Source organism: Panthera pardus, unplaced genomic scaffold (genome assembly GCF_024362965.1).
Source record: "Panthera pardus isolate Hobbes unplaced genomic scaffold, ASM2436296v1 HiC_scaffold_22, whole genome shotgun sequence".
NCBI lineage: Eukaryota > Metazoa > Chordata > Mammalia > Carnivora > Felidae > Panthera > Panthera pardus.
This window is the reverse complement of record NW_026526788.1, coordinates 69,114,011-69,130,197: the sequence shown is the minus strand read 5'-3', so window position 1 is coordinate 69,130,197 and position 16,187 is coordinate 69,114,011. Positions and strand designations below refer to the sequence as shown.

Here is a 16,187-nt window from a genome sequence, read left to right as displayed (position 1 = left end):
TTACCAAGAACCCTTTCATCAAAGAGGCCCTTGTGAGCATGCTCTGGACGCGAGCCAATCAGATCATCTCCCTGTCTGTTTCTGCAGCCGACCTGACCCTGGTATGCAAGTCAAGCCCGGTCTGCAGACAGGCTGACTGCAGTCCTAGGCCAACCTGTCTTAGCTGACTGCAAAAATGCTGAAGGGAAAATTACCTGTTTGGCTCCAGACGGAATTAACATTTTTTTAATATATACACACAAGGATGTTTATTATTTTTTGTTTAAAAGCGTTTGCCTATCTAATATATTCATTAATGTTATCTGGTCAGTACTTGAAACATTTTGAAATATGTGCAAATGCAATAAGGCTACAAGGCCTGGAGGCAAAATAAGATGAATTTTCCAATTAAATGACAGAAAAACTGTTTGGGGATTAACGGATGGCAGTTCCGTAATCTGTTTATGGGTGCTGCTCTGTGCAGGGACACTCCGTCCACCTGCAGACCCCGGTGGGCTACAAGGGCCTGGATGCCAGGCCCTCCGACCCCCGCGCTCTCCTTCACACCGCAGTCTGCCGCGAACCAAGTACGGAAGGCAGCCAGCGCGGCCCCAGCCTTGGCAGACGCCGGCCCCTTCCCGAGCAGCGTGGGGCTCCGCTCACCTGCCCGGAGTCCCTTTCCCAAACAGACACCTTCCTGTCATGGTTGCTAAAGATACGGTGCAGAATTTGAAGCAAACGTATCTTCTGTGCAAAGTCCCAGAAACCCTGGCCTCCCAGATCATCTTACGAACACATTTTGACATTTCTAGACAATTCCAGAAAAAAGGTCACAACTGAGAACTATATTTTATAGTTCAGGAAAAAAGTACTAACACATTTCTTCCTTCCTGGACTCATTCTAGAGTGCTGCCTTCTTCTTCTACTGAGAACCCAGGTTTGTAGGGGACACACCTGCACCCTGAGCACTGGCCCAGCGGCCAACGCTCGGAGATAGATAAGGGAGAACTTTTGCCCTCAAGGAGAGGGGCTGGCCATCTCTCCCCCTGGTATCTGCGGGGTTATTTTGGATGCTTAAGGAATAATTACAATTTTATGGCGCTAACGTGATACCAGTGGCACGATATACAGGTGACAGAATTATTGTGCCACGTGATTTTTCTTTGTGCTTTTCAGAACTTTCCAAAATTTCAACGGCGAACTTACTTTTGTAGAGACTTCTTGGGAGCACTGAACAGGCACATTCCTGAATTACATGGAGTCGACTCAGGGACAATAGGCCAGGCAACATCCAGTAGTGGTAGAAGGGGGTCTGAATCAGAAGGGGGGAATTTTAATGAGCAGGGCAGCTTGAGAGTCACAGCTGGCTGGGCTAAGTTCCTGGAGTATTAAATCAAGTAATAACAAAAATATGACTGTGTTTTACATATGAGATTTCATAACTTCCTGAGAAGTAAACAGTCCCTTCCCCCTTGGTTGTTCCCTCCTAAGGAATGTCTACGTTCTTGCCTTTGGCTCAAATTTTCCCAAAGTTTTCTTTGTCTACACAGAAGTGCAATGCCCCAAACAGAATGCCGGCCCTATTTTCTCTGTTGGTCCAGCTTGCACATTCATATAATAACAGGGCTTCATCAAGTGGCAGGAAGATGTTTGTGTGCTCCATCGTTCCCTGGCTCCTAGATTCCCACCTGTGCTATGGACAGAATTCTTGTTACGGCTTCAGTCCTGGGAAGGACGCATGGAAATTCTCTGATGGTTTGATTCATTCTGACCTAAGGGGTTTCTTCCTGGAAGGGCTTTCTCCCTCTTTTACAATCCCCAGGAAGTCATGGATATAGGCTCAAATTGAAGCCTTCCCATCCGTAAGAGAAAGAAATACCAAATTATTTTCATATAGATATATTCACAGTGAAAATTCCCACTCGTTCCTGGCTACTTCAAGTGTGGGTAGGTAGAACATAAATCTGGGTGGGGGGGGTCTATTTTTGCCCTGCACAGTCTCTTGCCCCATACCAAGGGAAAATAGGTAATTTTCATGACCAAATTATATTTCTAAATGACTAAGGAAAAAACTGATGGAAAAAATTCCTTGCAAACAGTGCATGGCATGCTATGAAACTATTAGATAAGAGTAATTATAGGTTTTGTCTCAACAGCAAACAATTGCTCTGGAGGGAAAATGCTTGCTTTTTAAGTGGAATAAACTCTTTCTAGGATTTGCCTACTATCTACCATTCTGAGAACAGTAACTCTGAAAAAACAAACAAACAAACAAACAAACAAACAAAAACCAAAACCAAACCAACATCAACCCACCACATTCCTGTTCCAAAGTTGAGAAAAGTGACTTGGGATATCTGTGCTTCTGGTTATGGGATTAAGGGCTGTATTATTATTATCATATTTAAAAAAGTGAAGATTCTTGGTTACTTTTCTCACGTATATAAACCTGGTGAGGGAATTCTCTTTGTAAATATAAGTTGTATAAGTCTAACAGATGATAATACATTTTAGTTTGTATATGTGATTAAGTAGAATGTCTATATATTGCTATCTTCTTAGGCAGTATCTATTTTCTCTAGCTTACTTTTTTAAAAGGTGATTTTTTTCTAATGTACAACTAAATTAGATCCAATTTATAAGAAACCTTCCGTAAGACACATGGACAAAATCAGGGGAAAAAAATCCTTTTTCAGGCCACATGTCTTATTGATTTGTAGAATATGGTTTTACTGTCCACAAACTATAGATCTTTATCATACAAGAAAAGGAGGCTAAGAAGGGAAAAAAAAAGTCCCTGTAAGTGAAACGAAGGACCAAAAAGAATCCTGTACTATACGCAAACCCCATAACTCCCACGAAATGGATTTGAAGCAGGTAAACAGCAGAACACCAACCAGGCACCACAGCTCTTGCCCCCCCCCCCCCCCCCCCCCCGGATTCACTAATACTGGCGTGGGATAGCTCCCTACAGAAAACAATCCATTGTTTACTATGTGGAGGAGGTGTTCACCTAAAGCAAGCAGGATGCCACAGCAGGGGCGAAATAACAGTTTGCCGGGTATTTTTCCAAAGTATATTCCCACCGAGGGAGAACCATACCTTCGGCATTTTCCAAGATTTATCAAACAGCGTGAAGGTCAGAAGGTACTAGAGCAAACCAGAAACGCACTGGAAGAGCTCGGCCGGTTACTCTTTCAGCAACTGCAGCTGGTAAGATGGTGACCTCTCTGTAATTAGGGTATTAACTTGGCTTCAGAGTAGTCAACAGTGTAATTAAGAAGCACAAACCAGGAAGGGACACAGGAGAGGAACAGAAGACAAAACGGAGTCCGTGTGATGACAAAGGAGGAGACTCTGGTTGGAACCAGGCTGGGTCGGCCCCGTAGCTTCTGACCATGGCTTTCAGCACAGCTCAATGGGCAGGAGTTGGCAATTAACACCTGCAGCCTCCTCATAACTGTACTCTATGGCTTTTCTGTACCCGTTTCCAATTCATGGTTATTTACATTACCTGTGAATAATGGTAATTGTTGTGTCTGCATTATGACTTTGGTTCTTCTCAACCTGAGAAGAGAGGCCTGTCTTCTGAGTTCTGAGTTAAAAGACCTCTTTAGCTGCAGTTAAGGAGATGTAACCTGATAATGGCTACAGGTAAGTTCCAGCCATTACGGAATACTGCTGAGCCTCTGCCTACCCTACTGACTTAACAACTCATCATTGAGTAAAGGAAGGATGGGATGCCACCTGCAAGGGTTGAAATATCTTAAAATGACCCCAACCAATGAGATATAGATCAATATAACCAATGAGAGTAGATAGCAACGCCTCACCTTTGCAGGTGTGTGGTATTAAATTTATCCTTTACTGTGGCTTGCGTTTTGCACCGTTCGGTAAGTGTGATCTCTAGGATGGCGCTTGGGAGTCCCAGACATTTCTTCATTTTAATGGACACATGGACAATGTTAGACCTTTTATTGATCCTATGCACAAAGGTGACTGTAATTACCTCCAATGAGACTATAAATTTTAGAAGAAAAGGACAATATTTTAAATGACGTCTTAAATGCTCTCCCATCATGCCTAACAGGGCCTGAATACAGTTCATTTTACAACTGCCCCTCCTTTTCTCCCAGGATCATCTGAAGAGAAGACAACACCTCTAACTGCCTTTTGAGTTATTTAGAAGAGAATGTTGTGTCAAATCCAAGGAATGCTATGATTTCTATGCTTCCACAAAGACTTTTATTGGATTCACAGGGATACTTAACATGTGTTCCTCTGCCCCTCTCACTACATATCAATATGTCTTTTCATCTCTTAAAATGTTTTTAATATTCTCTCAAGACGCACACTTCACTGCCACACATAAAATTGCTTAATGCTAATAAAACTGCAAAAGGCTTTGCCCTAACAATTCCAATCATACTATTAAATGTAATTAATGAAATAGGAGATGAAAGAAATAGTTCCCAGAATTCAACCTAGGTGTATCTTGGGCAGAACATCTGCAAATATTTGAGGCCACGTGTTCCAACAGGAGGTACTCGGGCTAATAGTTCTTAAAGCAAAAATCTTGTGGCCAAGAGGATCTATATTAGAAATGTATAGGTACAACCAATCGGGCTTTCTTTTGATGGAGCAGTTAATCAGACTCTAGGAAATCACCTCGGGGAGGCAGCAGGTGGGATAGAAGGCAGTGGTTGACCAGCTGGTGTCTAAGATGGTGATTTGAAGGTCACATGTGCGTTAGCAGACCCCAAACACATGGGCTTCCTGTCCTTGCCTTCCACCGACCCTTAAGGGTACAGGCTACTTGGCAGGGTACTTTCCCCCTTCTACACTGTCTTTGGTGAACACTACAAATGGATCTCAACCAGACAGCAATGCTTATGAGAAAAAGAACCTGCCGATTCCGGGACTGGCCTGTCACAAGAGCTGCCTGGCCCAAAGTCTTACTACTTAGTAAAGGGCAATGCCCCTGCAGAGTTACCTGCTTAAGACTGGCATTTGGTAGGGATGGTCCTTACCCTGTTTGGGATTTGGCCCTCTCTTACTGGAAACAACACAGTACTGGGATTACCTTTCCTTACAGCCCAGGCAGAAAGCAAATTAGTGTGTCTTGTTTGGCTTAGGTGGCGTTCGAAAAAAGCGTGGACGGAATGCTTTAAGATGGGTCACACACACCTTGGTTCACCCCAAGCCCTCTACTTCCTATTGTGTAACATCTGGCTGGCCTCACCCCTGCACGTTTATGTGACCCACCTGCTCCCACATGCATCCAACCTCTGGTCCAGAAGCCAAGGTGCACCTTGCGGCTTCTTTTCTTAGTAATTATAAATATTACTGTCTTCCCTTTATAGGATTAGCTAACCAGCTGGGAGTTAATGATTAAGCACCTACTGTGTGCCTGCAATGCTAGATGCCGGGGTCATTGAGGTGGGGCCACTCTCTGCCTTCTTCTAGAAGCTTGCTTTCTTGTTCATGTCCTGGCACGTCAGTACTCTCTGCTAAAACACAGACCACATTCCCAGCAAACCTTTCTTTAGTCCTTACGCAGAGAGTGACCGCAATCTTAATTCTGTCCTCTCCCCTCAAAAGATAAGCTCTTTACACCTTTACACCAGTTTAAGCATCGGCATCATTCTACAGGACGCCGAAACCCTCGGTATGCGCATTGACAGTCTAGACAGAGAAAAGAGGGGGAAAAACACCCCCAATCTAGGAGGCAATGGAAACAGAAGAGAACAAAACACATGTTCATACACTCACCCTTAAAAATAGGGGAAAACCAACTGGGAAACTTTCATTTTCTTCTTGGATGTCTATTTAAAAAAAAAAACCCATGTGATACGTGTATCTATGGAAACCTTCGTTATCTCAAAGATAGTGAGGTACTAAAGGCCCTTGTTGCCATGGAACAAGCAGTATTTGCTTTTTATTCTATTGCACAATATCTAATTACAGAGACCCTGATAAAATTATGCATTCCTAAGCACAAATTAAGGCCATTCTACAGGAGCCTCCATGCACATACTTTATTTGTCAAATTTCATTAAAAACAAAAATCAGGGATGACTTTGCAGAGTCTTAGGGATGAGCAGTCTAACCAGATTCAGCCCCTTCCAAGATGCAAATTCTCTGAAACCTGGAGCTGGGCTGCTGGAGGGTCCAAGGTGAAAGGGCAGCTCACTTGGATTATCCTCCCACAAAAGTTCAAGTTGAAACTCTAAAGCCCCTCTTCCCACTGGACTGTTGCACATGACACCTATTTAAAAATCATTCTCTTTGTTTCCTCTTGGAATACAATAATCAATTTCATGGCGTTGAAGACTGAGCTGCTCTTTTGAAAAGATACCATGTTACAAATACACTTGATAACTCCTTCCCCAGTAGGTATGCTTCTGTCCTTGTTTTTATACTTTTACTACATATTTATGGATCTCTAAACATGCGTACTATTTTTAACATTACTCTATATGTAGCTTTGAAAATTATCTTTGATTGGATATATTAGTTTCAAGATGTGTGTACATGTGTATATAATTCATTTATTTCAACTGCTGTATAGTATTTTATCGAATTGACCCTCTCCCCTGTTGCTGAACATTTATGTTGCTTTTAAATTTCTGCTCTTCCACCTAAATGTCCATCAACTGATGAATGGATAAAGAAATTGTGGTTTATATACACAATGGAATACTACGTGGCAATGAGAAAGAATGAAATATGGCCTTTTGTAGCAACGTGGATGGAACTGGAGAGTGTGATGCTATGTGAAATAAGTCACACAGAGAAAGACAGATACCATATGTTTTCCCTCTTAGGTGGATCCTGAGAAACTTAACAGAAACCCATGGGGGAGGGGAAGGAAAAAAAAAAAAAAAAGAGGTTAGAGTGGGAGAGAGCCAAAGCATAAGAGACTGTTAAAAACTGAGAACAAACTGAGGGTTGATGGGGGGTGGGAGGGAGGGGAGGGTGGGTGATGGGTATTGAGGAGGGCACCTTTTGGGATGAGCATTGGGTGTTGTATCGAAACCAATTTGACAATAAATTTCATATATTAAAAAAAAAAAAAAAATAAATAAATAAATTTCTGCTCTTCCAATGTAGCAATGAACATCCTAACACCTAACAACTAGTCCTATCACCGCACCTGCCACTTCCCTTATCCTGTCCTTTTCTAGAGCAAGGGGATTGCAAGACGTTTCACTACCTTTTGTCAGTTGTCAGTACCTGTAAGGCTTTCTCTTAAAGTCTTCAGATCGGAGTATAGCTAAGTTTAGGACAATCTGTTTCCAGATCCCTAGCTCCCATATGTGTTATTTGCTGAAACCAATCTTTTGAGAACATCCCTGTGATCCAAGCATCTTGCTAGCAGTTCTTTCTCTACTATCTTTCCTCAGTTGCCTTCTCCCACTTAATTAAGTGGCTTTGCCCCAGGCTGCTTTGCTACCTTGTAGAGGCAAATAAAGAGGCCATGTGGACTCATGCTATAAGTCGCTACAATGTTAATCAAGCACCAGAGATCCAGGTTGGAGCTTTGAGTTTCCTCCTGTTTTACACCCATTCCTAGTAAGATTAAAGCACAATGTTCAGCCCGTGCTGGGATGGTCCAAATTTAGATATATTGTCAAGTGGTGCAAGGTTGGAAAATTTTTGTCCACTGAAAATGTAATGACTTCACCTGTTCCATCTCCCAACTTATTTTCAAAGAATATAGCTTTCCTGAGTCTCGTGCAGACAAAGCAAAGATAGTGTCAGTGGGATGCCTTGATAGTGGCAGTACCTTATGCCCCTCAGGTGACAAATTTGCTCCATGCTCTACGCATCTACCTACGTCCTCCCTTCTAGCTTCCCACCTACCTTCGAATTAGAACTGAGCAGTGACCTGGCTGTCCCAGGGATGCGTACTAACACATTTACTAAAACAAAATATGAAATCAGACTGGTTCCATCAGAAAAGGAGTCCACTTTGGTGGTTTTGCTTGACAGTGAAGGGTGGTTTTGCTAATTGGGTTATCCAGTGGATCTTTCCACTAAATCTGTTGCTCCAGGGTTTTGATGAGAATATATTTAAAGCAAATAGAATATAAGATAAAAACATTTTCTAAAAAAAAAAAAAAATCTATTGGTAAAGATGGATTGATGTGAAAAACCGTTTGATTTCCCCCAACTCTTTCCAAGTATATTTAGTGAAATAAATTACCTTGAAGAGGAAAAGAATAACAGGTGTTATCTGTGTGAAATTCTCGTACATGTGTACAGTCATCCAGAACATTTCTTGCTTTCAGAACAAGCAAAAGAGAATTTGCTGGGCAACCTCCCTGCATCTCTGCTGTGGAATATAACTCTGGAAAAAAACTTGATTGGCTCAGGTAATACGATAACATGGATTACTGTAGATGAGTCATCAACTATAGGAATAGTCTATTTACTTATTTTTTTTCTTTTTCAATGGCTTTTAAGGTTTTTATTTTAATTCCAGTTAGTTAACAGGTAGTGTTATATTAGTTTCGGGTGTACAATATAGTGATTCGACACTTCCATACATTACCTGGTGCTCATCATGACGGGTGCACTCCTTAATCCCCATCGCCTTAAAATCGTCTATTTCACGAGCTCTTTTATTGCTATACACTGGGAATTTAACCAGCGGAGAAAAAAGGGCATCGCTTCTCTTGGTAATCGGTCTTCTCAGTACAATTCTCAAATGCAAGCCCAAATCGGATCACTGGTTGACAAACTGACATGAAGTATTTAGGATGTACCGTGGAAGGTACCTGTCTGCTTGGGTGATGTTGCCCTGAGGCGGGCATGTCAGCAGTGATGGCGGAAGGAGTGTCTTCGAAGGAATTCTAGTGCTGGTTTCAACACAGCTAGCTGAGTAACCTGCGGTAGGTCACGTCCTCTCCCTGGGCCTCAGTTTCCCCATCAACAAAATGAGGGGTTGGAGCACATATTCTCCCGAGGTTCCCTCATGTCATCTTGGCCTTGGCCCATTGCTTCCGCTCCAATGTGACTACAAGCCCCAGACAGGAACTTCCCCCCCCAGGACCCTTGGTCTGGGCACTGCATTGCCACCATATTCTATGCCTGGACCACGTGAATATGGCCGCCCTTCCTAAGAACTTTTCAAAAGCTTCCTGGCAGAGTTTTTCAGTATAAATCAGCAACATACTGAAGACTCTGTTTCAGTTCCTAAGATACAACCTCAGATACCTCCCAGTAACCTGAGTTTGCCAGAGAGAAGCAGTCACACTCGCTTTAATCCTCATCGAGGACTTCCTTTTGCAGAGCCTGGGCCTCCAGACAGGGGTAAAGAAGAATCAAGCATATATCAGTGCTTTCAGGGATCAATAAATACTCATTTTGCTCCCTTCCCAACATTCTTACGTTTTATTTTAGGTGCAATAAGACGGGGGGTGGGGGGGGCAGCTAATAAGGGCAGATGATACAAATAGCCCTTATTTGCTTTGCAGTATTATAGGGTAACATTCAGAGAGTTTCTCAAAGCATGCCCCCTCCTCTGGGAACTGTCCAGGGAAGCAGGGTCAGGGTGAGCAGGGAGATAGCAGTAGGATGCACACAGATCTCTCCGTGTACAACAGAGCAGATAAGTGCACAGGCTCCCAAGTCTACTGCCTTGGTTTAAATCTGGCCTCTGGCACTTGCTGGCTGTGTGGCTGGGCTGGGTAAGTGACTGAATCTCTCTGAGCCTCATTTCCTTCATCTGTAAATTGAAACAGCCTCATCAGGTTCTTGTGAGGATGAAATGAAATAAACAATGTAAACACACCTAGCCCAGGGGACTGGAGCATAGTAAGGACTGGAATATTATGTTTACTATATTTTAATCACGGCATGCCTTAGATTTCAGGCATCTTGGAAAGTGATTCCATTGATTTATTTAGTAGAAAAGCCCAGCAGATAAGATTCATCATGGCAATAAACATTGAGTTTTCTTTCTCCCTAGGGATTTTTTTCCATTAGAAAATGGAAAGCCAAATCAAATTTGCTCAGCTAATTTCGGCATGAGAGGTATACTCAGGACCCTCAACATTTGCCTTACAGGTCAGGCTTATCAGTTCACACTTGTTAGTGTGGAAAACTCCTTTCCTATCACTGCTTCTGCCACTTCCCTTATCCTGTCTTTCTTCTGAAACAAGTGGGCTTGGAAGATACTTTACCCTATGATTTGGCAAACACACTTGTTCTGAGAGAGAGTTCCGCCCATGTACATAAGCAAGGACTACAGACATTGCAAGGTTTATCGAAGAAAACCTTTCTTCTGCAGGTGCCAGGGCACTGAGAGCAGGGCCTCTGCTGGCTGTTCTCCTTCTATTTGGGACTGTCCCATCATTTCCGAACTATGGCTCTTAGGACACCAGAATAAACATTAAGAGGACTGTCCTATATTTATCAACCTTTGGGGCAGACTGAAGTATGTTCCCTGAATGAGGAGAGACATGATTTGTAGCACATGGTTGGAGTAGAGGTAGTGAGTTTTGTTTAGTACAGAGCGACCTGAAATTCCATATCATGATAACATTTATTTCACACAGAAATTCCAGAGTCTTAAAAAAAAAAAAGTTGTCTCATGGGTGATTAGGAATATAGCAAATCTGTTTCAAGATCTGGATGCCTGTTTTTTATGTAGTAAATGCTGACCAACGTCTCTATGTGTGTGCTAAGCGGGCATACAGAAAGGAAAGGTATTGCAAAATCAGATGTGAATTAATACAATTTAGTAGAGTTTGTCCTCTAAAGACTATGTTCAAGTCCCAGCCCTGTCACTTGCTAGGTGAGTGACCTTAAGCATGTTTCCTGTGAAGTGAATGCAGCTTCTTACTGCCTTCTGGGTCAATCCCTCCCTTGTTTGGGCTCCTTCTAAGCCCCCAGAAATACATTCCTTTGGTCACATATCTTGTACAATTTACAAAAAGAAGATACCTTAGCTGTAATCCACCCATCAGCTGTCTCTGCTCTGACTCTCTCTTACGTTGGGTAGCACTGGAGTGGCTGTGGGCCTTTCTGGAATCCAGCTAAAGGAAGTTTGAGTTGGAAATAATCTACTTTGGAGGCAGTGGGATATGTTTGGATGTTTTGCAGTCATTTCCATGTTTGATTAAATTATCGCGAGCTGTCCTGGGCTGGTAATGGCCAACTCATCTAATGCTGGGACACAAAGGGGCAGGGCCTGAGGTCATACCGTGACATGAACATGTCTTACAGCCCCTGGTGCTAGAGGTGTGTGAGAGTAGAGAAAAAGAAATATATGGAGCCAAAAGCTAGTCTATGGGAACATTTACAAATCCTGCAGTGCATGTCTAGGAAGAAAGCGAGGAAAAAAGTGACAACAGTCTTAAAAACTTTTATGACATCACTAATTTTGAGCTGTGAAGCAAAAAGAAAATTTTAAACACTCAATAATAATAAACAGGTTTAGCTCAAGCATGTTAGAGGAAAGACTCCTGTCTCTTTCTAATCCCTCCATAGAAAATTCTATTATGAAATAATTGCTATAGGAAGAAATGGTCAAAGAATCTGCAGCTAAAAATATACAGAGAGAAGAATGGTAAATTCTGGACTTTGTGGTGTTTGCAGTATTTGCCTGTTTTAAAAGCTCTCTTGTGCTTTCTTTTCTTGACCCAAACAAACGGTAACTTTCATCACCAATTTTGAACTTCACCTCTCTGCAGCAGGGTAGCCCGAACTGTCTAAGCCTCAGATCCGACAAAACTTGGATCTGCCCCTGGCTGTCTCATCGCTCCTTGTGTGGCTGAAGAAGACAAGCAATGAGCAGGGGCCGACTCTGCAATGCAGCCGGCTTGCTGTGAGAGCCCGATCATATACATATGCTTGTGGCAAGAGAGTGGAGGAGAATCAATCGGAAGGGGTTGAGAAATGAGGCAGGGCAGCCAATTCTGAGGCTCAGCTAATGATCTAGACGAGAGAAAATGTGGGCTGGATTTTGGTTTCCTCAGTGGACATTTGCCTTCCTGCTGTGAGGCTGACCACATCAACTGTCCCTTTTGACGGCTGAAAATAATTGCGTATCAGTGATCTCTTATGGGTCAAATATTTGGAATATAAAAAATGCAATCCAGAGAAGCAAAAGTGCAACCCCCCCACCTCCCCCTCCCCCCGCTTCCACGAGCATCATCTTGCTTTCCCCTCACAGGGTGCGTCTCAGTATTTTATCTGGATTTCTTCAAGGGGCTGCAGACTTGGTCTTATAAACTCTTCCTGACGTTGAATAAGGGCTTCCTTTGTATTTGCAAATTATTAATTCTTAAGCTTGTGCTGAGAAGAAGGGTGTTTAGTATGTGATGGCCTATAGTTTTCCTTTTTGAAATATTCGATTTAAAAAATGTAAAATAGATGAGGTGAAATAGATACAGGAGATTTAAGGTAGAAATGCCCAGTTATACATGAAATAAGTCACGGGGATGAAAAACAAGTACAGCCCAGGGAATCCAGTTGAGAATATCATAAGACTGTTGGATGGTGACGGGTGATGACGTCACTTATCGTGGTGAGCACGAGGAATGTATACACTTGGGGAATCAATAGGTAAGAAGAAAATGTATATACCAAAAGTCTTGTTTTTTTTTTTTTATTTTTAAGAGAGTACTGCGTTGAGAGAGAAAACCGACGGAAACCTGTCTGTCCCACTGTGGTGGGAAGATCATGAAGCTGGGGCTTGCCGTGCAGGGCTTAAAGCCACCCTCAGGAGATCCAGACTTTCCACAGGCAGAGAGGACTCCCTCTGAGTCCTCTAACAGGGACTAACAGGGACGTGAGTCCATCTAATAGGGTGCCTCCTCCCAGCTGGGGAGGAAGTGAAATGGCTCAGACACAGGGGCCGAGGATGTTGTTGTTAATAGTTAATGGTTAGTGAGTATTGACAACTTGCAGCGAGAAGCCACATGGCAGGACAGATTAGCGCCAGCCCTTGACCAAGCACACGGCCAGCCAGAAAGTGGACGGCAATCCTTTTGTTACAAATGCCTACAGATGACTGAGTGAAATGATGAAATAAATACAAAGATGACTGAGTGAGTCATCTCTGCAAGCAGTAAACATTTTCAGGTTGACGAGCTTCATCTTATGTAAGAGCGAATGTGAATGAGGATGATTTATAATGGGTCTGCACATTGTTTCGAAGGAACGTTCATGGGCTTGACGGTGGGATGGTAAATTTAACCTCTGAGCCCTAATAATGTTCTGTTTTTCAGATGAGCTCAAGGCTTGTCATACTCTAGACCTGGAAAGCATAAATGGTATTATCTTTGTATGTACAAATAAAAATCAATTCATTTTCCAAATGCTTAACTCATTCAGGAAGAGACACACACACACACACACACACACACACACACACACACACGAATAGATCTCAGTTAAATCAACAATGTTAGCAAAGCTTTTTTCACTTAACAAATCAGGATATATTAGGTTCAATAAAGGTACTTGACTTATAAACCTACAAATAAAGTTATTTTCCCAAGCAGTATTTTGATTTATCATCTGAAACTACGCTTCCTGTTCATTTATAATGGCTTTGTGTAACTTGCCCCTTAAGTAGGGGGAGGTAGGACATCTGTAAATAAAAATATCTCAATAAATTATATTCTCTAGATGATAAAAGGATAACATCTTCTTTTTTTGAAAATGATCACAGAACAGAAATTCTAACTAGAAGCCTTTTCTCCATGATATTTTTGAAGAGATACCAAAGATTTTACTTTCTTATGGACTTGGCCCCTTCAAAACACACTAGAACACTAGAAATCAACCTCCTAGTCATTTACTGCAAATCATTTAGCAGCTTCCACTCCTGGAACATTTCTGGCCATTTGTGGAATCACCTTCTCAAATCTACCAGTCTACTTCACACTAGAAGGAGGAAGACAATTTTGAGTTTCTTATGCCCTGTAAATACAGCCACATCTTGAAGCTGAGTTTCAGGCTCCCCCAACTCTTGTCCCCCAGCAACTCTGATAATCTGACCTGGCTAGGAAGGCTAGGAAGCTAGGGTTCCCTATCAGACTGTTTACTTAACACATGTCACATCTAAAATAAGGATTGCTTTAGCTAAAGAAGCAAGTCATTTATAAGTGTGCATTTATAAGGGCAAAAGTCAAGGCAACTGTGCAAACCACTTGTCAACTTATTTAGAGGAAATTGTGTAATCAACTTAACATACCAGTTAGCCTTTACCTGCAAGGTCAAGCTCAGAGTTCCTGTATGTCACCACCCTGGCCTATTAATCACTCTGCAGGAAATTCCACATTTTTCTTTAGATTAAACTATAGAAAGTGGAGTGCGAACAGAATGGAGAGGATTTCCTATTGGTTTCTTTGTTTTCTGACTTGGTTGATGTTTCATGATCTACGCTTTTTTTTTTTTTACTTGCTTGCTACAGATTTTAAAATAGGTTCAAAATGATAAATTTCAATATGCATTGCTGAAGGGAGCTTTATCACATAAAGGTAAACCTAGGTATGTGATGGCTGGGTGCCAGCTTACTGCTGTAGATCCCAACTAGAGATAGAAAGCGTCGACACTGTTGAACAAGTAACAGATCTTTCATTCCAGGAAAAAAAAAAAAAAGGATATAAGCTATTAAAAAAAATCATTTCCCCTTCTTTCTCATGCTGCCAAAGCTCAGATATGTGATTTTTGAAGATATCCTAATTTGAGGCATGATTTTCTAAGAAAAAAATCACCTTCAAATACCTTTTAAAAAATTTTCCCCCCAAATGTCTTCAGTTTGCCTTCATTTTAAAACAGCTTTATTGGGGCGCCTGGGTGGTTCAGTCGATTAAGCATCCGACTTCAGCTCAGGTCATGATCTCATGGCTCATGAGTTTGAGCTTCATGTCAGGCTCTGTGCTGACAGCTCCGAGCCTGGAGCCTGCTTCGGATTCTGTGTCTGCCCCTCTCTCTGCTCCTTCCCTGTTCGTGCTCTCTCTTTCTCAAAAATAAATAAAACATTAAAAAATGTAAAAGACCCAAAATAACAGCTTTATTAAGGTATAATTCATATACCATGTAGCTTCCCCATACAAAATATAAAATTCAGTGGTTTTCAGTGTATTTACCAAAGTGTACAACCACCATCACCATCAAGTTTAGAAGATTTTCCTTCTGAAAAGAAACGCGATACGCATCAGCAGTCACTCCCCATTTTCCTTCAACCCCTCTAGTTCTAGGTGACCAGTAATCTACTTTATGTTTCTGCCGATTCTGTCTCTACTTTTCATACAAATGGATGCATACAATATGTGGTCTTTTGGGACAGGATTCTTTCACTTAGCATCTTTTCAAGATTTACCCAGTTCATATTAGCACGTCATTCCTTTTTATGGCTGAACAATATACTGCATTTTATTTATCCATTTGTTAATTGATGGACATTTGGTTTGCTTCTACTTGTTGCTATTATGAATAATGCTACTATGGATATTCACATACCAGTTTCTGTGTGAATGTGTATTTTCACTTCTCTTGAGTATATATGCCTAGGGTCAGAAATCCTAGGTCATATGACAGTTCCATATTTACTGTTTTCTAAAGTGGCCACATCCTTTTACATTCTCCTAAGCAGTGCGTGAGGGTTCTGATGTCTCCACATGCTTGTCAACACTTGTTGTTGTCTTTTTTATTTTAGCCATCCCAGCAGGTGTGAAGGGATATCTCACTGTGGTTCGAATATTTTTTAAAGAACGTGTTCACAAAAAATTTCTTCATTGTTTTCCTACAACCAACTATGAAAGCCAACCATTCTATGGTTGTGGTATCTTGGATATCAGACAGGAAAGAAGTGTAGAAAAAACAGAGTGCGCAAGAAGACCGCCCAGAGACTCTGGGTGGTCAGGGTCTCATCTTGAATCTACCACATTCTGAATTTCTAGACATTTAAAAACACAAGATGATTGAAACATTCCCAAAGTCCATTCAAAGCCCTAACTTCTTTTGTTGTTGTTTTGGCATTTTCTTTGCACGATTTACTTTAGGAGAAAAACCTAAGCCTTAGTTGCGATGTGTAATTTTAAAAAATGACTGATTTTGCTTCTGAAGAGGCATCTGTAGCCACTGTGCTATTTGACTAGCTCCCATGCTTACGTTTCCACTTTCTGGGGGGCTTGGACCCAGCAACAAGGAAGATAATCCTCCTTTGTGGACATTCCCCCAGTTAA

General features: G+C 41.8%; 1 protein-coding gene across 6 annotated transcripts in view; it reads right to left on the bottom strand.

Annotated features, from left to right (window-relative positions):
* VTI1A (vesicle transport through interaction with t-SNAREs 1A) overlaps nt 1-16,187 on the bottom strand; it is a 358,352-nt gene that overhangs the window by 69,050 nt on the left and 273,115 nt on the right. Inside the window, exon 9 of one of the 6 annotated variants that reach the window (XM_053909923.1) lies at nt 5,752-5,804. The exons of the other annotated variants lie outside the window; for them this stretch is intronic. Within the exon in view, the coding sequence (XP_053765898.1) occupies nt 5,786-5,804 (19 nt within the window). The 3' untranslated portion in view covers nt 5,752-5,785. The remainder of the gene's footprint in view (nt 1-5,751; nt 5,805-16,187) is intronic. 6 annotated transcript variants of the gene reach the window in all.